The following is a 27,499-nucleotide window of genomic DNA, read 5'->3' on the forward strand; positions in this document are numbered from 1 at the left end:
ATTGATATCAAAGAAAATTATCAAAGGATACAGACATACAGCACTGCCATGAAGAAGTGAGGAATCACACCTATGTGAGCTCTTTTTCTTTCCTTAGGTTCTGTAGCTGTCCAATAAAGAGCATCCAAAATATCTTGTCCAAATGAAGAAATCAGACGATCAGCCACCTAAACAAGAACAACTTTACTGCCTTTTACTGCCTACCTTTCTCTCCAACACTTGAGTATGCCCAGTTCAAGAACAGTTCAAACTAAAAGTACAGCTCAATCCAGAAAAAGTTTCACATATATATCACTTTTGATCTCTTACTTATTTCATTTTCTCTCTGGATTTCACAGCAATACCTTTCCTTCTGTATATTAAGCAGTTTACTTTCCCTTTCAATCTTACTATCCACTTTGCCACAGTATTTGGAATAAATAATATATTGTTATCTTAGATGCTTTCTTGAAAGATACTCAAGTACAGTTCAAAACTCAGCCTTTGATAAAGCAGTATGTATGTTGTATCATACCATTTAAAATGTTTTTCCCCATCTCTCTGGGTTTAATGGAAAAAAAAAAAACCCCAACAATAAAAAGTGAATTTCAGATGACAGGGAACATTAGCTTACAGATACAAAAAGCCTGAAATTGGACTTGGCTCTACTGCTTTCTATATACTGAAGTATATACTTAATGCAAATGTCTACATAAAGCAGAATTCAAAATTAAAAGTACTATAACACAAAAATAAGTGATCAAGAAGACTTGAAAGTCTGCAAAAAAGGGAAAATATGTTGAAAAAACAACAAACACCTGGAGTATAATCCAAAGAATATACACACAAATAGGAAACAAACCCTCTAGCAGTAATTCTAAAGATAGAAAACATATGGACAGTATTTTGAACTTGTAATTTAATACCACAGCATGAAAGGTCACGGGGAGTTCCACCAGTTCCCAACATTTCATCACCAGCAAACGTATAAAACTGAAAATCATTACATGGAAGAACATTTCTTTCTGCCTATACACTGCAGTTCAATAATTTTAAAACCAAGCTGCACAGGACAACAAAACCAGAACTTCAAAAATTAAACTTGACACATGTCTGGCTAAAAAAAAAAGCTATCTCTCATGGCTTTCTAATTCAACCAAATGGAAGCAGTTAAAGATTAAAAACTGATTACCTCTACTTAAGACAGACACGGAATATTTTCTCTGAGTCTTTTTCTTTAAAGTAACAATTTTGGACATGTTAAATCAACATGTAGCAGTACAGAACCAGGTGTACAATGTCTCTGCAAATATTGATCCTACTAGATAGGAAATAAGTTCTTGGGAAAACACAAACCTAGACTTCAGATAATTTCCTGACTTTTAAAATTAAATAGTTCTCAAGATAAAGATACTGAAGTGAGGAAAGTTGTAGTTCTTTCTGACACTATTACTGAATGAAGTTTCCTAAAATATGAAAATTGAATTAAAACAAAGTTTTACAGAATGCCTCAAGTAAATGTACAATGTGCTGCGCTCTAAGAATCACCTATGAAATAAAATGAACAAAGCCATGAGCTGATGAATTACCATAAATCTGGAGCTCCCAACACCATCAGTTTGAGAGATATTTACAGTGGCATTGTTTTCGGCTTTTAGATTTTGTAAATTGAGATTGTCTGCATGATTTGGTTCCTGCTCATTGTGATGACCCATTGAGTAAATTACACCTGGTGTAGTAACACCAGCTACAGAAACTTAAGAGTTTGGTAAGTTTTTGTTCACAATATTGTGAGGGTTTTAATAGATAAAATGGTGGCTTTGCTTTCCTTTCTATTTAAGCAGTCCTTGGTTCTTTGCTGAAAGGATAGAAAATATTAAAACCCACCACACAATATTGTTGCTTGCTTTTCCAAATATGACTTACCTAAACCCTACATGCCGGCTCCAGGCTCCAGCAGAATTCCATGGTGAGTGCTGTCACCAGCGTAACGCACACTGGGGCTTCACAAGGAGCAGGAGCCGGTGGGTCTGAATCTAAAAAAGAAAAGTGTCATTTAAGCCAAATGTGCTGCATGCTCCCCTTAGCCTGTCAGTTGGGAGCATTCAGCACATAATTTGAAGATTTTGCATTCCTCATGTCAGTCCAGGACAATACTCCCTGGACTTGCCAACAGCCGAAAACATTAGGACATTGTAAACATCTCTGTTGGTCGGTGATTTACTACACTAAAAAGATCTTCCTTATTTTGAAAACTTGGGAAAATATGTAAAGCATATTGCTTAAAAAAGAGCATATTAAGAATTCTTAAAAAATAATTGCTTGTATCAGTAGCAAAGACTTTTAATAAAAATCACCAAAGTAGTCTAAGCAAGCCAATATTCAAACTGTTGAAAGCTGACTAGCAACCAAGTCTTTCAGTGAGATACCACAAACATTTTCTGCCAATATTGCTGCAACCTGTCATGGTAAAAAAGCCCCTTAAATACACACACTCTGCTTGGCATGCTGAGTTTCATGAGACACCATGAAAATTAAATACTGTTTCCAAATTCAAAGTCTAATGTAATTTTTCTAATAACCATGAGTAGTAACAAACTTCCCCCTTTCCTAAGAGAAAAAAACTCATGCAGCACTTTTCTTAGTTAAAACACACAATTTTGGTTCTGTCAAACACAGCAAAGTAATTAAATTCCTCATTCCAAACAGAATGGCACATGGCTTTCAATTCACAGCAAATATTGCAGTATTGCTTCAAATTATGTGGTAAGCACATAAAGCTGAGAAAGTACAGCACTAAGTGATTTGAAGTAGTCTTGAAATAAAGAGAAAATAGTATTTTAAGCACATGGATTTATTTAGTAAGTGATAATCTCTCATTAATTATGGAACTATATATGGACAAGTACTTCCCCACACAACTCAAATCTAGATAGTAACTCAGTGCCAATTTAATATTTGTACAGATTTTCCAGCAAATGTAAAAACAAAAGCAACAAAAACCCTATGAATAAATAACTGGGGTGGCTTGTATGATATTTATTCCGCTTACTATAACAAAGTGTGTTCCTTATGCAATATCTTCATATTTTATTAGGAAAGAACAAATGCCTTCAGACAAAATATTCAGATTTTGGAGAATGTAACCCTGTTTCAGCAGTCCTCAAACAAAGGTACAACAGATGTTCAAACAAGGATTAATATATCATTCAGGAATCCCAGAAGCCTAGCAGAATAACTTTTGTGTACAAAGCTCTGATTGAGTCTGTTTAAGAGGCTGTATTCCTACTATGTCTATATTTGCAGGATGGAGATAAGATTGTGCCCATGAAAACATTTACTTTGTGAACCATTGATCATAGAAGTACAATTAAAAACCATATACTTTACATTAATAGCAAAAGAGAAATTGTTTTTCTTGACAGAATTTCTCTTTATCTTACCTCCCAAACCAGAATTTCTTTTTCTACATTCATTCATTCACCTTAAAGGCATGTGTCTGCTAGCCAGGACTGAGGTAAAGCTGCAACATGTGTCCTTGCATACAATGAAAGCTATATTTCCATAATGATGAATTAAAACCCAAATTCCATGTTTTCTATCATCCTCCTTCTCTGCTCTCTCTCAGGATCTTATCATTACTTCAAATCAACAGTTTCTACTTTTCTTGGCAAGTTCAAAATCTCATTCATTACCTGGCATTTCATAAGACACGTCTTCTTTTATTTCCATTTCTCAAATTTCTTGCTATGAAATTGATTAAAATAAGCTCCACAAATTAGGCGTTATGAAACAGTATCTAAAACCTTATTATTCACAAACCTGTCTCACTGCATCTGCGCTTCTTATCTTAGGTATGAGCAGATTTGTGAGAATACCAGATGTATCACATTCTAAGTAAATACTGGAACACAAAATATTTTAGATAGTCTGACAAAAGCATGCTTCATATTCTGATGTCAACAGTCTTACCTCAAGCATGTTATAGATGATGTAGAGCTTTATGACAGACTGTCCCCTTATCAGATGATACATCATAGAGTAGTCAACATAGTGCATCATGAAGTAGCAGATGACCAATATAACTCCTTTGAGCATGTCACATACCTGAGCAGGTTGTAGCAAACGTCTGTCACTGAAACACAAAGGGCAAAAAGTTCCACTAAATGTCATATACCCACAAAACACAGATGTGACTAAATGAATATGAATTTACAGAAGCTGTTAATCATGGATATATTTTAATGTAGTTTATTATGCCTCCTCCCCTGCCCCTCACTCCAAAACCACGACTATGACACACATTTATAGATTGCACTCACGAACAGCATCACAGTCTCTTACTAGCCACATCCCTGTCATTAAAACACTAGATTTGTTGAGAGTTCCCACTTTTTAATAACCTTCTGTATGCATGCTCTTGGTTTCTAATTTACCCTCCCACTTCCACACAATTCTATGATTTTGACTTCCTCAGGTACTAAAATTGTAGCCATTATGATAAAAAAGATATGAAGCAGTCATCTTCAATTTCAGTATAATGAACCAGATGCTGAGGAACAGGTTGTAAATTCTGTATCTTCATTTAGCTCTAAGCTCTGCAGCAGTAAATGCAAACAATTTGACATCAGAGCTGGAGGTTGATTGTGAACCAAATGCAGAAGTTTTCCCTGAGTAACCCAGGAGACTAAAGGAATCATTACACAATTTCTTCCTAGTAAAACTACAGGAAGAAAATAGTTTTATCTCAATTGTCACAACAGTATACATAAGCATAGTGAAATTGTAGGGCTGTATTCACTTGTCTATTTATTTATTTTAGTATTAATAGGATGCAAAGCAGTTAACCTTTGAATTACATCAAAAAGTTGAGAATTAAATATAAAAAAGGAGGAAATAATTTCTATTAAATATATTTATTTTTTTAAATACACTGAAATGCTTTTACAGAAATTAATGTTTCAAAGAGTCGCAAGCAATTAGCAGAATTCAAGTAATGAATTTTCAGCTTCTGCATTCTTAAATCAGTAGGTCATCCAGTGATTAGGCAATGTTCCCATGAACTGATAACACATTTAGAAAAAAAATTAAGAGTTATCTTGTAAAAATGTATGCCATTTGTAAAAAAAACCATCCAAACAGTTACTTATGACCTCTGGAATAGTTCTACAGACCCTGCAGAGAAGTCTAAAATCCCTGCTACCTCACACATTCTATTTAAATCACACCTGGAGTGTTATCATTTGGGTTTCTTTGTTGTCTTCCATTCAAAAGAAAATCGCCCTGAAAACAACATTTATGCATTATATCACTCCTGGAACCACACAATGACATTCCACAAAGGGCAAATAGGTCGTGCTCTCGCTGGGAGTATGAGCAAGAAATTTTCCAGAACTCTCAGATTACAGTATTGCACTTTGAACAGAGAGCAACTGCTCCTTTTATGATATAGTTTTTACTGCATAAACTGTATTAAAAACAATTACATTCTAAATAAAAGAATTCAACCTGGTCCAGCATACCAGAACTGCTTACACGGGCTTTCTCTCCCTAAGAGACATTTTCTTGCTTTCAGAAGTATTCCAGTAACAATCAATCTTCACACCATATCTTATTTCAGCCTAAGTCCTTGACAAAATGCCTCAGTGAATTTTCTTTCTTTCCTCAGCCCCCAAAATGACTTTTAACTGCAAACACCAGTTGAAAAAATGAAAGAAAACTGAAAGTGTACCTTTTGCCCACTGCTTAAAAAGCCTATGACTGTCTTTGCATGACACACAAAAAAAATGCACCCTTCCCAACCTGTAAAATCACACTTTGTAAATTTACTGCCTTATTTAATTACATCTGACTTAAATGATTATAGTTTTTAAAACTGTATATATTGAAATATTTACAAGACTTAAACAAGCCCATGATTATGATTACTGTTCATATGCTGAGTAACAGCATATTCCTTTTTCCCCAGTCTACTTCCATTTTGGAAGTGCATTCAGCCATTTCTGTACAAGTTTCCCAGCCAACACGTAAACTCTGAAATACAGATTGGGATACAGTCATAAAGGTACTATTATGCCACAACAGTAATTCCAGGCCTTAACACATGAAAAAGAGCATCAGAATTTATTACTCAGAATATCAGCATCTTCATTCTTCCAGCCAACAACTATCTTATCATTAGAGAAGTAATGAGTACCTGGTAGAGAAAACCTGATGAACAAAAGAGACACCCACTTGAAAATCTTATTCACAGTCTCTTAAAAGTTTGTTAAGGTACCAGTTTTAACAATAGGATGATCTCTTACTGAAATGCACTAGTGAGTAGAATCTGTTTATGAAGCTTCTGAAGCAGTCCAGAAAGATTGCCAAAGGAAAATGCTTTGATGGCCACAAGTCAATACAGACTTAGACTATCATGTCAAAGGTTTTCTGGCTTACAAGTAGCATCAAAGATGCTCAACCACCAGTCACAAGCTGCAGATGTTCTGTCATGATAACTCCATCACTCTCCTGTTTGTGTTGATGTTCATCTGACTACACTCAAGTAAAATCAACTCAGGAGAAGCCAATGTAAATGCACACAGCAACCTTGACAGGAGACTACAAATTCTGAGAAGAGACTACATAAAACCAGGAGCACAGCTGCTCTTCTAAAGGTGGTCTCAACTCTGAAAACTGTCTCAGGAGACTAACTCTGTATGAAGTTGCATACAAACTTACATCATATAAAAGATTTTGACAATGTGCTGTGTACAGAACAAACTTGATTATCACTGAAATTCAATTCAAAAGCTGCCCTAAAGAGTCAGATAAACTACTCCTGATTGGTGTGCTTTACAGGAATTAAACTTTTGTAGAACAGATCCTATTCAAATAATGTTTTTAGAGAACTTCAGAATCATTTAAGTTGGAAAAGGCCTTTCAGATAATCAAGTCCACCTGTTTACTTATCATTGCCAAGTCCATCGTTAAACCATAGTCTATGCATCTTTTAAGTACCTCCAGGGATGGTGATTCCACCACTCCCCTGAGCAGCAGCCTGTTCCATTGCTTTAAAATAATTTTGGTGAAGAAATTTTTCCTAATATTCAATCCAAACCTCCCCTGGCACAACTTGAAGCTCTCTTGTCCTACATCTCAAGTGACTTGGATTAGTTTCTCAGTAGTCTGTATGTATGTCTAGGGAAAAAAATGCAATAAACAGTCTTTTTCTGTCGTTTTGATTAAAAATACAATCTATCAATGGTCTTCTATTCAAAGTTCTACATAACTTCTTGTGCTTCTCATTCACACAAGAAGCACAAACAACAGTAATGCTCTGACAACTTCAGAACAAGTGTCCTGGTTTGGGCTGGGACAGAATGCCTTTTATTTTTAGTAGCTGGTTTTCTGGATTTAGTGTAAGAATGCTGATAACACACTGAATGTTTTGGTTGTTGCTAAGAAGTGTTTACCCTGAGAGAAGGATTTTTCAGTGTCACTTGCTCTACTACTGAGGAGCTGCACAGAAGGCTGGCACAGAGCATAGCCAGGACAGCATGTCCCAAACTGGCCAAAGGGATATTCCACACCACAGAGCATCACACCCGGTATATAAACTGGGAGAGTTACTCAGAATGGGGTCTATCACTGTTCAGGGACTGGCTGGGTACCAGGCAGTGGCTGGTGGACAACTCTGTCACTTGTTTCTCTTAGGGTTCTGTTAAATTCTCTCCTTCTCCTTTTCATTACTATTATTATTATTATTATCATCATATTTAGTATTATTATTAGTATATTTTGTTTCAATTATTAAATTGTTCTTATCTCAACCCATGTGCTTTACCATAACTTTCCAATTCCCTTCCCCACGGGTGGAAGATGGAAGGAATGAGTAAGTGGCTGTGTGGTACTTAGTTGCCATCTGGGACTAAACCACATCTTAGTCACAAAAATATCCTCACAGTTTCAATTTCCTCAGTTTGATGATAGAAGAGCTGCCAGCATCTCAACCCTCTACTCAGTACAAGGGATTACTGCAAAGATTAACTACAGAAAACTGCTTTCTAGAAAGTAAGAAGATCCTAGCATTTAAAATATATTCCAGTGTTCTTTCATTTTACACTAGAAAAGACCCTTTCATATTGACTAAACAAGTAATCTACAGTGTACCACTAATGTTCCCATGTTTCCAACTGAGAGAGAATTGAATCATCTTCCGCTCTGGTTAATAACACTTAAAAAAGGATTTTGAGGTGTGGTTCTGCATATAATATAGAAAAGGGACAATTATTTCCAACAAAGACAAGGAAATCAAGTAAATGGATTAAGTCTCATGATTTGTCACCTTTTGGTGAATACACAGAACTGCAAAGCCTGCAGTAATGAAATGATGTAGTCAGTGTTCAGTGAGATCTGACCACTGCAGTTTTAGTACACAATCAGGCACACGGTTCAATCTGTATTTGTCACAAATCATCCCCATCCTTTGCATTAAGCTGTTTAATACATATAAACACACACAGGCTGATGAGATTTCATGCCTGTCATAGCATCCCAGCATTCTGCATTCATTTTTCTCAATATGTGTTTTTACTTATTGTCTCCAGTAACCACTCAATGCCAACACTGAAAAGTACTTTCAGGACATCTTAAGCACTAACTAATCAGACCTTGTGATTAATATCATATCCAAACTCATACTGCTGTAGTCATGCACATCATAAGTACCACAGAATCTCAAAGAAACAAAATTAAAAGCTCACATTGGTCAAACTATGACAACTACAAAAAAGCCAAAAAACAAACACGAAAAACATAGAATAGTGCTGGTAACTTCAATACCTCACTTGAAAGTAGGGACCCAAGTTTTAAGAATTAGACATTACTGAGCTGATGTGATAATGTACAACTTTAGAAACCATTGAATGGAGATATGAGAAGCTGAAACAGCTTAGCTCACTTCCAAACACTGCACATTTTTACAGCTGTGCATGAAATATGACAGAACACAGACAGGAAGATTTCACAGGAAAATTACGTGTGGGTCTTTTTTCCCATGAGTGACAAAATGAGAACAATAATTAAAGAGCACTACAATGATACAATTTCAGTCATTCTGGCAGCAATATAACAAAGCAGTGGGCAGTAGAATTTTTCTGTAGAAAGCAGTTAGTCTTTTCCTTCAAAGCTATCCCAGGCATACAGTGATGCTGCACAACTCAGTTAAATATTAACACTTGCCTGGCTTTAGTGAACTCTGCTCTTGATAGACGGTATCATGAGAGCCTTTGTCCAAGACGTAGTTCCTCTAATATCCTACCAGATTCCAGAAATAATGTTACATGTTTTCAAAATTTAGCTGAATATAATTTACCTTGCAATTTTCACACCTTAAACTAGTGAATAAAAGGATCCAGAGCATCTGGACTGTCCTTCAAATGCACCTTATTATGATACAGGATTTATATATTTTCACCGAATTATTTTCTGCCATTATTTGAACAACCTGGTTTAGTGGAAGGTGTCCCTGCCCATGGCAGGGGGCTGGAACTGGTGATCTTTAAGGTCCCTTCAACCGAAACCACCTTCAACCGAAACCATTCAATGATTCTATGATCATTCCATTACTACTTCAAATATTTTTTGCTTTAAGTCATGCTCTCTAAGATGCTCTTTACAGAACTGTACAAGTGGTTTCATTATGCTAAGTCTCAAGTTCCCACATTAGCTGTATAGCCTAGACTGTCAAGGAATCAAATTTTAAAACTTCTTCAAACAGCCAAGTACCTTAATACTAAAGAGTAAGACTTATCCATTCTTTCTAATATCCACTATGTAAAATCTTGCTTTACTATCAAAATATTGCTTTACTATTACTAGTGCTGAATACACCAAAATGTTTAAACATGAGATGATCCTTCGATCTCCATGAATTCAGTGAAAATCCAAGCATTCCTTTACAGATAAACTCTCTCACACTGTAATGGTAACCAGCAAATTATGACAATACAGAAAAAAAAACCACATAGAAACTTCACCATTCTACAGCATGTACTTAACAAGATGTTCAAACTCCTCAGCCTTTGGGATATTTATCATTACATCTACTAGTTGACAGAAAATCTCCACTGAAACAAAGCCTTACTTCTCATAATACCATAAACACAGAAATCCATACTTAAGGGGATATGCAAGCTTATTATTCATAACATAAAGTGATGTGGAAGACATATTACTATACCTCCCTATTCCACCTCAGCATGCTTCTGTTTCAGCCCAGTCAGCTGTTAAAAAAGCAGAAGCATGCCATGCTCAATGCTTATCCCGCAGTATTTAAAGCAGCTGAAAGTCAAACTATGGGAAAATTTCCACAATGCACTGACTGACATCAATCAGGAACTGAGCAAACCAGTGTTATAGAAAAAACCTACTTTTTACAACACTATAAAAATCAAGGGTTAATACTCATGCTTCAAAATTTCCAATTTATGGTTACTCAACCACGAGACAAATTTAGAAAGTGTAAATCCAAGCCTTTCCTCTGTTTAGAAAACCATTGGATCTGTGTATGTCCCCTCCCTTCAGAAAGCTAAAAGCAAGCATATTGCCTCATAAATGGAAGAATTACTTTGATATTCTATAAAATTAAATTTAAATACTATCAAACTAGAATTTTACCAAATATACTGGCTACCCACAAACTTGGATATGTTTTAGGAAAAACAACAATTTTTTTTGTCAAGATGACTTGTGACACTTGTAAAAAATCCCCTCTGTTACAAAATCAAGTCAAACTTATATCACAATCTACATAAAACACCTACCCAGTGAAGAAAAATCTAGTCTGAAAACCAGTGCTCATCATAAGCAAACTCAAGTGAAAGTTTAAGGAACTAGTTGAGCTAGTTATCTGACTGTAATTTTCAAGGTGTTTCTATTTAGCACCACAGTCAAAACGCCATGAGCCACATTTTATACAGTAGTAAGACATCTGTCTCCATCTACTGGCTGAAAAGCATTAGGTTCCATCATCCATAGGGGCTATGACTACACAGGTGGTCACGCTACTAAGCCTTAATGTTTGCTACTGAACAGCATGATGTATTTCACAGTACCTCCTCTTCAATAAATTAAAGAAGTATTGGTATCTACCCCACCAAACTCATTTTTGTTCCAACAGCAGTACAACTGAAGTTACTCAGCATCAAGCAGAGCGTTATTAAAAATAAATCCCACTTTACCTATATTTGTCTTTAATATGTTCAAAGTCACAAGTAGCTAATGCACAAGATTGCTTAAGCAAGTGATTTCCAAGAAAACCAAAACTGGTGTGTCAGGTATTTTAATAAGAATTGCTTATTGAATTTAAAGTAGTTAAACCATTTGGAACAGGAAATGCAACCTGAAGAAAGAGAAATTTGTTCTTGCTGTATAAAAAAAGTCTCACTACGGTTGTTTCTGGTATGCTTTTCAGCAACTGACACTACAAAATGAACAATGCTTTCACTACATTGTGTAATCTTCAGACAAATACACTTGCTGAGCACTTAATTCCTTTGGCATCCAACCCATATGCACTCTGAATATATTAAACTTAACTGCATAGACTGTCATATGATATCATATGATTTCTTTATTTTTGTCTTACAGGCCTCCTGGTGCTCCTCAATTCTTCAGTAATCTGATTACATATGGTTTTCCAATCATCTTTTAGAGTTGTTTGGGTTTTGATTGTTTTGTTAGGTTTTTTTTTAATCAACAGGCATTCAAGATTTTTTCTTGTTTATTAATTGGTTCCTTTAGTTTAGACTAGTCTCATCCAAATAATTCAGACTACTCTAAACAACTACTCCTATGAAATCAACACATACAAAATTTCCAATACTGATGTCATATATGCAGTAATTTAAAGATATGAATACACTGTCACTGTAAAAATGTTTTAGATGGATATTTCATCTTAACAACATACACATATATATATTAAAGCTTTTGTAAGAGTAATATTTCTATAAATGCTGACACTTTAAAAATCCTATTGATATGGGTTTATTGTTCAGCTAATAACGCACTGAAGAAGTCTTTTAGCATGTTACCAGTTTAACCATGTATTTTACAGCAACCTCTTCTAACTGTATTATGCTATTATGTACTATCAATGATAACATTTTCAAAAAGGCAACCATTGAGGTTTATAATAATGTATTTCAGTTGTTGATATGGTGGTCTAGTTAATGTTTTGCTTAGGTATCTTTTCTTTCTCCATTTTACATCAAAGATACTTGCACAGAAACTGAACAGTGGTGTTTTGTTTTATGTGTAGTTTTTACCTCTCAACTCTTCAATATATCCTTCATAAAAGAACTGTGGTGTCATAAATTTCTAATTTTACATTAAGCACTAACAAAAAATATTACATTAACACATAAGGGTATATTTTCCTGTTAGCATAAGTAAAGATGTAAGGGAAAATAAAATCCAGGTGAGGTTGTCTGAAGGGTATACTTGCCCACATAAGTACACACTAAAATTTTTTTATTGGACTATGTGATCTATTTGAAATATTTTCCTACAATAATGCTCAAGCTTCAGTAAAAGAAGCTATTTTGAGGAAATCTAATTTCCAATTTGAGATTTTAAGAAGTGGTACACCATACAGTATGCAGGACTTCACTGATGTAAAATTGTGATTATACAGACTGATAAAAAAATATGTCCCATATGTGGAATTCTAAGAAACTGAGAGCCGAGCTTGCCATGATAAGGTGGCATTGCATTTCTCAAACAAAAGCCTCTACATGCACACAATACAGCACGAGACCATGCTAAGAATGAAACAAAACCAACCTTGCTGTTAGGCCCCGATGAGAGCTGTCTCAAAAAAATGAAAAAAAAAAAAAAAACAAAACAAAACGAGATTTCAAATAAGTGACAACTAGAATAAGCTTTCATTAAGCTTTTATTTTTTAAATAACAGAATGAAATATAACTGAGGATAGTTAACGTATGCTAGAGTGCTGTATTTTATTATGCATAGAATTATCTATAATACTAAGACACCTGGCAATGAACTTTCTGAACTCCCTAAGACTGAGGTTAAGCATTACAGAAACCTGCTTTAAGTACACACAAAAATATAGCTATGAACCTGAGTGAAGCAGCACATAGAAGACACCTCAAAAAGCTTAAGGCACTATAAAATAAAGTACAGCAGGGGCTATAGTTTTTCCAATATACCTTTTTTAAACTGGGCCAAATTGGTCTACAGGCACTCTATGTGAAAAATGCTTTACATCTAAGATAACTTATTTTCACAATGATGTAAAGTTACATAAGAAAATACACCTACCACATATAGCACCGAATCAATTTTGTGTGTTTGTTATTAAAACTAAGTGTTGGTTTCTCCTTTGAGGTATGTTGGTTAATTTAGCTATACCACTCATTTGTAACCAGCTTTTTTACTGATTACCTGTAGGTGTATGAATTTGGCTGAGAGCACAGAAGGAAAAAGAAAATCAGGATTTACTCACCAAGGAGGAATCCCTGTGACACCACATTCCATCCTATAAAGGAAGTGAAAGTGCTCTTCCCTTCGGTCTGATTTACAAGAAAGAAAGAAAGAGAAGGTTGTAATGTTGCTACACTATGCACTGTTATGGAAAGGAGAAAGGAGTACTTGATCTGAGAGTATAGTAAAAAAAAAAAAAAACGAATGCATCTTCCTTTTTTTGTTGGTAGAAAGCTACACATTTTGGTGGGCAGATGCACAACTGCCTAAATGAACTTCAGGTGGCAAAATGAAGTTTATGGATTTCATAGCTACATTCCTCAGAAAAAAATAAAAGCCTTGGGAGTAAGTGTATAACAGAGGTTCAAATTTATTTAATAGCCTGATAATATGAACAAATAAATAACGTCCATAAGAAGAATGCCACTGCATTTGTTTGTTTTATTCTTCCAGATATGCTTTATTTCTACAGTTTCTTTCTTGGAATAACACTGTTCTATTTATTTCCTACTGAAAAACATGAATCTGTGAATTCACAGGAGGCCAATGGGAATTTTAAGATGTACATACAATATAGTTGAAATTATGTTATCGCTGACAAGACCTAAATTCACTTATTTCAGAGAGCAGAGTAAAAGAAAAATACAGAACAGGTATTTATCATCTATCTATAGCTACTTCGACATGGAAGAATTCACAGAATATTTTGAGTTGGAAGGGACCCACAATGATCATTAAGTCCAACTCTTAAGTAAATGGCCTGTGCAGGGATTGGACCCACACCACCATGCTCACTGGCACCACGCTCTAGTTCCTGGTGGGATTCAGCTCCGGTCTGAGGCACTGCAGGAGCTGGGGCATGTGAAGGGTGGGTGGGTGCTGCTCACACAAAGCAGGAAGGATCTTGTTGGGCTTCCATCATCCAGGTGATGCCCTCATCCCTGGACCCACTCCTGGCAGTAGGGGGTGGGGAACCCCTGCAGATGAGGTGTGTGTGGGAGGTCTCTTGTAAAGGTTTTGTCAATCTACCTTTACATGTAAGAAAATACATAATCTGCTACTGTATTTTCTTGAGAAAACTAGAATTTGGAGAAAAAACCCTCACTTTCCCTCACAAATCCTTTCTTGCTTTGTGGAGATGATGGAAAATGCCTTCAAACATAATTAAATTGGGATTCTTATCAGACTTTCACTAATGTGCAATTTTAGCTTACATATCAGGGAGCTTTACAAATAATACAGAAGAGCTTTTCCACATTCCCACATCTCTTTTTATTGGCATGCAACATATTTTCAAGAAAAATAATAAATTAGCTCTATGAAAGAGCTTCAAAACAGGAAGCAATATTAATCTACCAAGAATCTCTGGGTCTGAGGTATTGATAAAAAAAATGTCTGAATTGTAAAATGAAACTGTACCTTTCAACTTTGGATAGAGTTAGTGTTAGGAGCCTGTCACCAAGGATTCTAATTCAAACACAACTCCACCAGGTCCGCTTCTCTGTCTACCTTGGCATATACTTTGCTGGAACAATGAACCTTTTATGCTGTCAAAGAATGTTTTAATAAAGTGAGAATAATCTGCAAGATTCAAAGATAATAATTTAGGAAAGCTCTTTTCTTGTCTCAAAAGAAAATACAATAGAGCTGATTTTTTCTAATTTCAAAAGATGTAATCTAATTTTGTAAAGTGCTTGTTAATTTTTTAAAAGCACCCTGCCACTTATAGAGCATAACTAATGAAGTTGGACCTGCCAAAACTACCACCATGCGATGATTCAGCCTTTGCCAGTTTGATCTCAGTAATTAAACAAAGCAGTTCACTCAGTGATAGAATCTTGGATTCTTCTGACTGAAGTTCTTGAAGTTTTTAAAAAGATTGCTTTGTCAGGACCAATAGAGCTCTGACAAAAACACAGAACCAAATTTGCTCAAAGTAAAGATCAAGTGATGAGGAAAGATGACAGAAGTCAAACTGAAGTGCTTACACTGTCTAGGCAGAAAAAGGAAATTATTTTCTTTAAGAAACATTACTCTTTGTTTCCTTCAGAACTCCACAAAATGAAGTATTACAACATGTGAAAGAGGCTATAAACCACTTCCCCTATATTTAAGCACTTTGCATAATATACCATAGACAGGAATTAGCCCATTTATATGGAATGTGGTTTTATTGTTTAAAAAAAATGAGTAATATAATCTTTCTCTACACTGAAAAGAGAAGATAGAATTATGAGGAAATAAATAAACTGAAGAGTAAACTGGAAGGGAAACAGAACACTCATTGCTAATTACTCCACTGAGATGTTGAGAGAAAAGTCAAGATGAAGGGAGGAGCACTTTTATTTACTACACAGAATGGAATATGATGTGGCAGGTTCAAGTAACAACTAGTCAACATTTATTTGATATTTGCAAGGAAGAGCAAGCCAGAAGATAAACAGCCACCTGCTTTGTAAGTACCTTTTGTAATTGCAAATGTGCTTTACCTATTCAACTCTATTTTGTTACAAATACATGAAAATGTATTTCCTGAGCTGGAAGAAAATCACAAATATTTTTTGCTGTAACAAATAAAATCAGCATAATTACAAAAACCAAGAAAACCCCCAAAAATTCAAAGTGCAGGCTCTGAATACTTGGAAATAAGATTTATTACATCTGAAGAAGTTCCATTACATACTATAGACATGAGTCGTAAAACTTTCAGTAAAAAGCCACAAACTTTAGAACATGAATGAATTAGCAAAGCCTCTGAACAAGTAGCAAACTAAATTCCAAATACATTGGAAGAAATTGTGAAGAAATTGCTTCAGGAGTTGTTACAAAAACAAAGACTTCTTCACTCAAGGTAATCTCAGTTTCACAGCATCTTACTTGATAACACTTTAAGACAGTCAAGTTCAACAGATTAAACTGGCTTCTATTGTGCCTTACACACAAAATACTGTCAAGCAAGCAGACTACATTGTGAGTGCATGTATGCATATATACACATATCACATACATGTGAGTGCATGTATGCATATATACACATATCACATACATGTGAGTGCATGTATGCATATATACACATATCACATACATGTGAGTGCATTTGGTGCTTCAAATGTCACTTCTGTCAGCATATTGAACAACAACCTAAACCAGCAACTGGTCTTTGAAATCTTTAATTGTAATTTCAGAAGAGCAGAAAATTTCTTTGCCAAAAGCAAAGCTGAGTTTATAAACGAGGAAGAACATTTTTAAACAGAAAAAGTAAGATTCAAATGATATGTTGAACTCCATTACATTTACCTGAATTTAGTAATAGCATCTATATAGATATCTACAAGTAGGCACATAATTTGCCTTGTCATTAGGCTAAAACCAAATAACTGTCATTTATACACTGCTAAGAAAACTTTCTTGACCTAGGAAGTCTGGGGTTCAGTTCAAAATTAACAGCAATAAAACATTAGAGACTGCCATCTAGTGCCTGTGTTTAACATCACCAAATACAAACATTTCAACTGCAGACTATATAGTACAATATTTTTTTGCATTTGCTGTAATCAGAACATACATTCTAAACTATGCATATAAAAGACCTTTATATATAAAAGACAATATTGATAATGCAAATACAAACAATTTTATTAAAAAAATTAAAATAAAATCAGTAACCATAAATCAACTTCAAGTTTTGGAAAATTCAGAATAAAGATCCTGAAGTCTTTATTTATTCAAGAAAAAAAACTACATCAATAAAAGTGCTCCTTTTATTTACACTTAAGGCTTACACAACCAACTTTATCATGAAGCAGCAGGTTTTATGAAGAGATTAATTCTATCCAATTTTTGACGCCTATGCCAGAAAAACTAAAAATTTTATGTATTAGTAACTTCTTAGTATTGATATGAACAAAAAATCAAGGCATTAAGATCTAAAATTTCTTAATATTCTGATTGGTTTTCCTCTCCATTGGTTTTCACTCCCTAGGATACTTCAAAGGAAATAGAAGAATACATTTTATTCAGGGATCTTTTCAGCAAAGTTTTCTATGAAAATAAGGAAAGCTTTCAATGTTAAAAAACAACTTCTATTTTGATATCAAAACCTATCAAAAGACATGAGCCAAGCCTAAGAAATTTTAAAAAAATGTTCACATACATGTTAGATAAAAGAACAAAACTATAAGGTAAGGTTACATCTCTCTCCTTTACTAACCTGAATATGCCTAAGTGGTGCTGTTATCAAACTGTTGTGTCTGAAGGAAGCAATGATGACAGTTAGTGACTGCTGGTAAAGCTTAAAGGTCACACACACCTCTTTCCTTTGGCTACTTTAGACTGAGACTTCTATTTTACAATGGAAGAAGTCATTAACAGTTCAAACAGCATTGAAAGGCCATAAAATGAAGCACACACATAAACGGTGAAATATTATTTAAGGGTAGCAGCACCTTTCTCTTGAATCAACTTACCGTAAGCCATAGCAAGGCAAAGTGATGAACCGGAACATGGCCAGAAAAACTCTCAAAGGAAGCAGGGTGAACACATACAGAAAAGCATCCAGGCACAAAAAGATTCCAAAAAACATCAACTAAATTACAAAAATAAACAGAAGTATGTTAGTAGTTCATAAAATTCACAAAAGTTTTATAAAGAATTATGTTATGAAATACACATTTACATAAGACTAATTAACCAAATAAGCCCAATATTCTCACTTGTTCAATCAGCTGAACTGTAAAAAAATTAACATGCTATGCATTTGAAGACTATTCAGCAAAAATTCCGCACCACAAGGTCCAAGCAGTGAAGGCTTTTGTAGACTTTCACAGCTCACTGAACTTAGTCTTTATTTAATACATAAACTGCAGCTGAATATAACTGTAGCTCATTTTCCAATGGGGACTCTCTCGTAAGGTTACCAGAGTTATATTTGAACCTTAGGGGAAAAGCCCACAGATCTGTGCATAAATGTGCACAACCGTTTTCTTCCTACCTCCTTTTTCAACATTATTTCCTCCCCCCAAAAAGTTTTCTGTTACCTTGTAAATTTTCTATTGCACAGCTAATTACAGCTGTGGTAGATCTCCTTCAAAGAATAACCACCTTTTTCACACAAAGAATGTAACATACGAAGAGGTAAACTTCCAGTTGCTCTCAGTTTAAATGTCTTATCCTTAATTTGCACAATCATTAAAGCCGTTCATTGTGGCTACAAGCCAAGCAACTCTATGATAATTAAACTTGACATAAATTCTACAATTCCAAAGCTCCTATATACCAGACTCTCCCCACATGACATTACTCATTTATCTGCTCTTTAAATGATTCTGTGTTCTAAATGTAAGACTAGAAACATGCTTTTATGCTTCTGTCAGACCACAAGCTAGTATTTTTTCCTGCAAGGATAATCCCATAGAAGCCAGCTTAACTGGCTACACAATTAAGACTAGCAACAGCTAAGCAGACCTAGATATCCATGTCAGATATGCATTTACACGTGAAAGTTCTATGTACTGCTGATGGGAAAGGAAGATACTGGGGTGAGGGTGTAAAGCAAAGTACAAGCAAATTACTTTTATCTCTCACAGTCCCTTTGCCTTTCCAAGTACCTTCTTCATTAGCTTGTGCAATGGCCAGTCCCAGGTCCAGTGAGCACTCATACACCTCATACATTCTTGTAACTCCAAAAGCAATCCTACAGACTGCACTCCAGAACAACTCTCTACAAGCCACGTATGTCAACTGACTTAGGCACAATAGCACTGTGATCATCCCTGAGTTTTATTTTCCTTTATAATATTATTTCAACCAATTCTACAGTGGCAGAATACTTCAATACATCTCTTTCCTGATAGTTACTCAGTCACCTCTATTGCCATTTTCTAAAATGTCAGCATTTTGAGTTATTTTTCAAAGTTATCAGGAGCAGTGATTACATGAACTGTGGATAAATTTATGCACTGCTTTAATATGACATTAGGCTATTTAGTTCTTTTAAAATAACTTTTAAACTACATGTTGAATATTCAAGCACTGAAGATGACCAGAACTGAACACTTAGTATTTTTAAACTCCTTAACCCAAACAAAACAGAAAGATAGCCTGTAATTTTGCTTGTGTTCTTTGAGGACATCTTTATAATCTCAAAAACAACACTACTTTTCCTTTTAGATTTAGACAGACTTCTTTTTCATCAGAGTGCAATGACGTATTTTCACCTTCTATAAGATTGCATTAATATTTGCAATTATTGTTTAATGTCCTCATTTTCCCAATGTTTTTACTACATGCACTCAATGAAATATAATCGGTGTTGAACCTTCTACTCCTTTCTGTAAACATTATTTTTGCTGCTCCATTCCAGATATTAAGGAACTAACAGAAAAGCCTACAGAGCTTTTCCATCATCATAACTAGAATTTAATACAGGAGCACAAAGTTTAATTTTGAGATCAACTGAAAACTGTTCCCTTAAGATGGCAGGAATAGAGACTACCAGACAACCTTATTTAATGTAAATAACCTACTACAATGAAAAGCTCCCACTGAAACTACACAAAATGCCTGAGTGGAAGTAGCACTTACATGTAAATTATCTAGCTTCTCTAAATAAAAAAGGGGTACTCAGAACAACAACAAAAATATTAGCCTTTGAACATTACACTCCTGTTTAAAACAATGGATGTTAAACAAGTGCCTATTAAGTAATATCGCCCAAGATTAGGCTTTGATAAATTTATTCCAATTTATTCTCACTCTATCTGATTATAGTTTTCATTCTTATTGTGTAATTATACTACTAGGTAGTAAACAAAACAAGCCATCAAGAAAATTTTTCTCTTCCTCTACTAGTGTCTCACATGCTTTATTTCAAGTAAGCGGATTTTTGTATCACATCAGCAAGCAGTTTCTGCAACAGGTGATGATCTGTAGACTAGTTGATTTCTAGGTGCTCAATTTTATATAGTTAGTATGTATACTAATATGGACTAAGCCAATGCAAAGAACTAAACAGCTATTTCATAAACTCACTGTAAAAAGATAACTATCATTTTAAAAATCTTTTTACTATTCAGTTTCATAATATTTCATATTCAAAGCACTGACTGAAGTTTGATTTACCATGCAAAACCCATCAGTTGCACCACTTACAGCATTAATCTTATTTCTTAAAAGACTGCTGGATATTACATGTTCTTACAGACTGAAAGTTTTATTGAAAAACTATAGTGGCAATTCTTCAGAATAATTTCTGTGCCTTGGAGATGGCATGTAATAATCAACATAATTAAAAATGGAGATGATGTAGAAATGCTGTATCATTGAACTGAGTCTCTACCATAAGTGGAATAGTCTATCATAAACTGGATTGGGTATATACTGACAATGTGAAGACACCGTTCCTGGAGATGTTCAAAGCCTTTAACTCTGAAAAACCTGCTGTAGGTTACACAGCTTTAGGCAAGGGCATGGACTACTCCATGGGTCCGTCCCAATCTCATTCATTCTGAGATTTTCTGCAGTAACTGACTGAGAATTTAATTTGGTAAAGCCAGGCATCATCATGGCTGAAGGATAAATTTAATGATACTGAAGGGGGAACACAAGCACTACTGACCAAGGGAATCCTGCCCACCCTTCCTCCCTCCTCCACTGCTCTTTCATCTATAGTTATAAAGCTCTCCTTCTGTCCTTGTGTAGACTCTGGATTCTCAAGAATATTGGCTGAGCAAATCAGCTCACTATTCTAGCACAGAGCAAACAGAGCAAGGAAAGTATAACATTCACTGCCGAACTATGAGCAGATTTAACTCCTGGAACAGTCCAACAAGCACCACAGCTCATGCAAAACAGGCAGTATGCATAAAGCAGGAGACTGAAGTGGGAGAAGAGCAAAACAAGCTTCTTCCTTCAATCTAAATTAAAATGATTTAGCCCTATGTAACTTCATCCCTAGAGATTTTGGGAATTTCAGCAGTATTAATTTTAATGTTATCATTACACAGCAGCCTAGCCAAACCTTATTACCGATGTTGCCTTACGCATCAATCCTGAGCATACTGCTGCTGCTGCTGCTCCCAAATCAACATTGTTAAGCCAGAACAAAACCTTGGCTCACTGCAGGGCCAGAAGAATATCTAAGCTGACGTAAAGGAGGTGGCAAGAATCCCTCAGGAAGGGCCATAACACTGGTACAGAGAGGGGAGATGTGGAAAACAGTGGCAAGAAGCAAAATAACAGACTATGAAAATTAAGTTAAAAACCTTAGAAAAACTCATCTGTCACCATATTTTTATGAGACTGAAACCTTCCTATCCTCAGAGAACTTTACATTGGACAAAATCTTTGAAAAAAAAATTTAATGTAAAATTACGTTTTGCCGTAAAAAGTTTTATTTTGCTTGATTATTCCTTTAAGGATCAGTGACATCTTTATATTTGAATTAATTTGTCATCATCTGCACTTGTTTGTCTCTGCTAATAACATGAGTTGCCAGCAGCAACAAGCAAACAGGCAAAAAAAAACTGAACAAAAATGTTTAAGTTAGTAACATTGAAAAATAATCTTTATAGAGGTTTACATCTTGTTTTTGTAGCAAAAGTGTTTTTAAAATAAATAGTTCTTTAAATAATTTAATTCAACAGATTTCATCTCCAAATTGAATCAAAAGTTAAAGCATACTTCACCTTTTCCAGTTCTTTTGGTATCCGCATGCATGTGTACACTCTCTCTCGCCGCTCTGTGTATTTTGCTTCATTGTGTTCAAGGAAATAACCTCTTGTTAGCTCAGCACTGATGAATCTCAGCAAGGAAAGATCTATTCAGAAACACACATAAGCAGAAGTCACTTCAGGCATGGCCTCCAGAGGGTGAGAAGCGACTATACTTTTGTTACTTAATACTTGCTACATGTTTCATTTGCATGGCCTTTATCCCAGAAGGTTTCTGCTGAGGGTTAAATAACTTTGCTTGGAAGGAGTTTCAGGAGATGCAAGTCAGGTGCTCTCCCATTCATTCCCCTGCTGCCTCCCAACCAACAAGCTGCTTTTCCCAGGCAATCAGATGTCCCACTTCTACAAAACATTACTCAAAGCTGCTACACAAAATGCAACATGCTGAGTGAATCTAATCCTCAACGTATTATCAGACCTCCTAAATTTACTAAACTCTATTTTTGACTTGTTAAAAGCTATTTTCCCTCTCAGGGAGCAATTTTCTCTCTCAGCAGCATTAGCAACTTGTTCTTTATTTTAAAGAACAGATTTCTGCAACAGCAAAACGTTTGCAGATGCACAACCCCAAGCGATTCAGTGCACAAGCAGTACAAACACACTGAACCTTTGGTGACCAGGTCTTTCACAACCAAAAAGCCATCAAGCACGTACAGATCTCCTATGCTTTAATGGCTGTATGTAAATAACCTGAAGGCTGACTGGCCTGTGTTTAAGCAGCTCATATGGCTTCTAAATAAGACTTTGCACAGAAGAGTCTTACAAAATTTATAACATATGAAATTACAATTATGAAATTCAGGCTGTCAGCACAAGAAGGTTGAATGTAAGCTTCAACACTCACAGACGCGGTCTGACATTACCATATCCTTGTAACACTTCAGAAGTGACAGAACTCTACAATGAAGATCAATGTCTCTGACATTTAAAAACATAACTTATCAATGCTCACACAACTCCCAGAAGATGAAAATCACTTATTTAGACAAACAGATTAAAAACTATAGACACTTACTATGATACAAGCACACATTCACAAATAGTAAATTCAAATTTCAGCTAAAGTCTTTGGGAGTAGAGGAGTGAGAAGTAACCTTGCATGGTAGAATGCTGTACATTTTTCAGGGCAGGAAGAGTCTGTATATACATTCTCAGTAAAACAACTTAGCTGTTAAGAGTGAAATGCAAGTAGTGACACTTTGCATGAAGAATTCACCCAAAACTGTCTGAGGCAATGCCTTCTCAATATTCATTACATTGAAAATGAAGACTTTCACAGTAGCCAGAAGATTCCAAAGAGTTTTAAAGCAAAGAAAGAATCAGCTGAAGCAGAAATATAAAAGAAGCAAAAGAGGGTGTGCTTACAGCCCGCATTACCTCAGGGGGGTATTACAGGCACCTTGTAGTTTGTGGTGGTACATTTATGTGCTCTGTATGTCTGGTATTGTGATTTATCATTACTGATACTGATTACAACTATAAAACTCATCAACTACCCGTTAATTAAGTATTGTTAATAAATAATGATTTTCTTTAAACGATGAGAACTGACCCATTTTCCTGCATATGAGCTTGTCACTGGACAGTGATTTTGATGATCTATGTATTGCTGATCCACTTCTAGTAAGCAGGCCAAAACCACCCGATGCCTTAAAGGCAATTATTTTAAAACAAAAAACATGTTGTTTAATGGGTAGTAATAAACTAATATTTACGTATAAAGTTTCAATCAAAGTTCATTCAGTGAAATCACTGCTCAGACCTCTTGTAAACTTGTTTTCTGGAGTCTTCCTTTCTAACACTACCACTTGTAACTTTTTTGGTTACGCCAATTCTTCAATGTTTAAAACCTTGAAAGCAAAACGAGATATGTATAAGCACACCATGTAATTACTCTCTTAACTGCCCAGGTGTATTTTCTTCCACCTCAAATAACCAACCTTCTCTAACTTAAAGATACAGCAATCTCTAACAACTCAAGTTTCCTGCTGGGTAAATACATGCACATGGGCAAGTACCATGGGGTAACTCATGGTACTTCAACTTCACTGACAACTTCAGATATTCTAAGATTTTAGCTAATGAGCTATTTATTCCCATCCCTCCTTACTTCACACAAAGTATTATAGAGGCCTACTGCTGAAAACCAAATTATTTTAAGTTTTCAACACCTTAGACTTTCATTCCCTAGATATTGAGGGATAATCAATCCTCATGACTGAGGCTGATCAATACACAAGCTCCAGAGTTGACTGCAAAATCACCTCTCCAGTGACAGGGGATGCACTGGAGCGCGCAGTCACTCAGCCACCTCCCTTCTGAGCACTTACTGCCACCCAGCACCAGGCTCAGCTCTGTGCCAGCTGTGAAAGAGATTAGTGGCTGACCCTGCAGGAAAAACACAGTAACCAAAAGAACAGCACGAGACACCAAGGCAGAACAAAGTAATAAATCATTTGAAAAACAGCTTAATTCTGCTATCAAAGCATCAAGCAACATTTTCTTTTAAAAGTAAACTCTACCTCCCACTTCAAATTCCTTCCCTACTTCAAATTCCCCTCTTTTGCAGTCACAAAGTTTTACACTGTGGCCCAAATTTAATCTGTTCAGACAGAGTCATACTCTTAATGCTTACAGTATGCTCATTTACCTCCACACCTCAGGACAGGAAAGCATAAGCATCTTCAAAAAACACAAAAGACACAAATTCCTTCAAGGTAAGAAGATAATGATTTAGCTAAGTTATGCTTCAATGCATAGCTGCACAAAGGATAACCATTAACCAGAACGGAGAGGAAAAGTTGTGGAAATGTGAAATGCACTGCACTTCAGTAAGCTTCTATTCTACAATAATAAATTTAATCCTAAATACAGCAGTTCCAGTCACTCACTTCACTCCTGTCAATCCTAAATACACAATTCTTTCATAAGCATGCCAATTAATCAATCAAGAAAATATATCTTTTAAAAAGTATTTTCTTCTCCTCTAATCAACTTCTCTTTACAGTACTAGTCCTGCTACATCAAGGTGAAGAAACCCCTACTTCTATTATTTAATATACTGCTACCCTTAGATGAGTTAGAATTTTTAGTTGCTCAATCAAGAAGCCCATTTTTATGTTTTCTTGCCATGAAGCCTCAAAGAGCACTGAAGATTTCTAGCTATTTTAAAATTTCAAATCAATTGCATGAACGTAGTTAAGTATTCTCCACTGCCTCCAGTAACAATCTCCTTTTCATAAAGTTATTTGTTCAGTTGTTTTTCAGGCACATCAGTTTGTACCTCGATCATTCTTTTTTTTTCAGCTCAAAGCAGTTCATACTGCTACAATCAAGCTAATTCCTTTATAACTATGAAAATTACATCACCTTTACATTCCGTAGTGTTCATCAACACTACAGAACTGCAGTCAATGATGCTGCATGTCTGATGATATAACACATCAGAGACACTGCACCCATCAAACTCGAAGGGAAGCATTCAATTATTGATGACACATTACTAAAGTTAAATCCTAATTCCCATTATTTTCTTTTCTTTTTTTTAATAAGACCTGTGTTATTACATTCAAGCCAAGACTGAGAAAGCCTTGAAAGTTTAACACCTCAAGCACTTTCCAGATTTTCAGTAAGCCAATCAATTAAGAATACAGTGATAATATAGTTATTTATAACCTTACCAACATTAAATTAATCCTGACATGGTGACTGACAGTTTTTACAAAAACGGCAAGGGTATTTAAAAAAATTACTTGGTAGATACCTGAAATAACCAGTTGAAGTTTAAATGTAAATATAGCTGCATACTAATAGCAAAGGCCATGACACTTCCCCTTATTTTTCCTTACAAATCCCCAGCTGGTCTATTTAATTTACTTTAAAAACTTTCAATAGTCTGCGTACAACTTCAAAGTTGTGACGGCATCGTCACTGTCAGCAGCAGAGGCAAAGATCACTGTAGTCGCAGCTGTGAGCGTGTAACAAGAACCGGTAAGACGATGAAACATTCTAGCAATTCAGCAAGAAAGTTGAGCGAACCCGCGGCCCGCGGGGCTCGGGGAACGCGGGGCCGCGGTCTGAGCAGTCCCTCTCCGCTCCAGCCCCACACCGCGCCCGCTGGAAGCGGGCGGGAGTCGAGCCTGACAGCAGAGTCCCACCTTCAGGGCACAGCACTCCTCCACGGACGATGCCCGTGCTGCTTGCAAACCTCCAGAGCAGCAGCATTTGACAAACTGCGTGACAGGGCACGGGACCCGACCGCCCGCGCTCCCCTTCCCCAGCAGCCCCGTGCGGAGAGCCGGGACACAGCCGGCCACGCGACGGGCTCCGCCGCACCGACGGGGCCACTTCACGGACCGAACCCACGGGCAGGGGCTGAGGGCGAGCTCCCTGCGGGCCGCCCGGCGTTCCCGGGGCCCGGCCGGTCCCGGCGCGCTTTCTCAAGTCGCTCGCCCAAGTTCGCACGGGCGGCGGCGCAGCCAAGAGCCACCCGACCCGGGCAACACCGCCACGGCCACCTCGGTCCCCCGTGGGGACCACCCTGTCCCGGGGCCCCCGCTGCCGCGAGGAGGAGCCCGCTCGCTCCGCCGCTGCCGCCGCCGCCCCTCACCCGAGAGGCTCCGCTTCTTCCTCCTGCCCCGGTCGCTCTCGTAGAAGCCCAACGTCTCCGTTCGCTGCTGCGGGGACGGCTGCCCCGGGCCGGCGGCGGGCGGCCGCGGCTCGCCGCTCCCCCAGAGAGTTTTCGGCTCCCCGCGGCCGCCGTCCTGCCGCCCTTCCCCGCCGCTGCCCGGCGCGGCGGCGGCGGCGGCGTCGGCAACGCCGGCCATGTTCGCCGCCCGCTGCGCGCCCGCCGCCCCCGCGCCGCGCGCCTGCCGGTGACTCATCACCGCGCGACAGCCGCGGGCCCGGCCGCGCGCCGCTGCCCCGCGCGCGGGGGGCGGAGAGGGGCGGGCCGGCGCGCCGCCATCTTGCCGCCGTTAACCCCTCAGGGGCCGGGCCCCCGCTCGGCGCGTCCCGCTGCCCCGCCCCGAGGCTGCCCCGGCTCTGGGGGTCCTGGAGCGGAAGAAAGCGGGTTTGCGTAGGGGGAGAGAGCCAGCGGGGCCTCCGCCGCTTTTCGTAAAACGCGTGTGACGGTCACGGTTTCACGACCCTCTTCCCTCCCCTCCCCACGGGCCGTGGGACAGCGCCTCAAAGCGGTTGCTAACAAGGTGATTAAACCTTGACCCACGCAAATAAAGACCTTGTTCAAAAATGGAAAGCGAGTGGTGAATTATTAACTTTAAAGCCAACAGGGTTTCAG

The 27,499-nt window shown here is 37.1% G+C and overlaps 1 protein-coding gene across 3 annotated transcripts in view; it reads right to left on the bottom strand.

Moving 5' to 3' along the window:
* The window catches only part of TAPT1 (transmembrane anterior posterior transformation 1), a 48,614-nt gene extending 21,489 nt beyond the window's left edge, over nucleotides 1–27,125 (bottom strand). The window contains exons 1-6 of one of the 3 annotated variants that reach the window (XM_068188715.1): nucleotides 26,810–27,125; nucleotides 22,156–22,286; nucleotides 17,938–18,056; nucleotides 12,808–12,831; nucleotides 3,952–4,114; nucleotides 32–167 (exon numbers count right to left, since the gene is read on the bottom strand). In XM_068188715.1, coding sequence (XP_068044816.1) covers nucleotides 32–167; nucleotides 3,952–4,114; nucleotides 12,808–12,831; nucleotides 17,938–18,056; nucleotides 22,156–22,286; nucleotides 26,810–27,083 — 847 coding nt within the window. In that variant the 5' untranslated portion in view covers nucleotides 27,084–27,125. Of the gene's footprint in view, nucleotides 1–31; nucleotides 168–3,951; nucleotides 4,115–12,807; nucleotides 12,832–13,493; nucleotides 13,561–17,937; nucleotides 18,057–22,155; nucleotides 22,287–26,809 lie in introns of those variants that run through there. The other 2 variants (XM_068188716.1, XM_068188717.1) reach the window with 2 other exon arrangements.
* Between the last annotated feature and the right edge of the window lie 374 nt (nucleotides 27,126–27,499).

This window comes from Anomalospiza imberbis, chromosome 4, assembly GCF_031753505.1.
Source record: "Anomalospiza imberbis isolate Cuckoo-Finch-1a 21T00152 chromosome 4, ASM3175350v1, whole genome shotgun sequence".
Lineage (NCBI taxonomy): Eukaryota > Metazoa > Chordata > Aves > Passeriformes > Viduidae > Anomalospiza > Anomalospiza imberbis.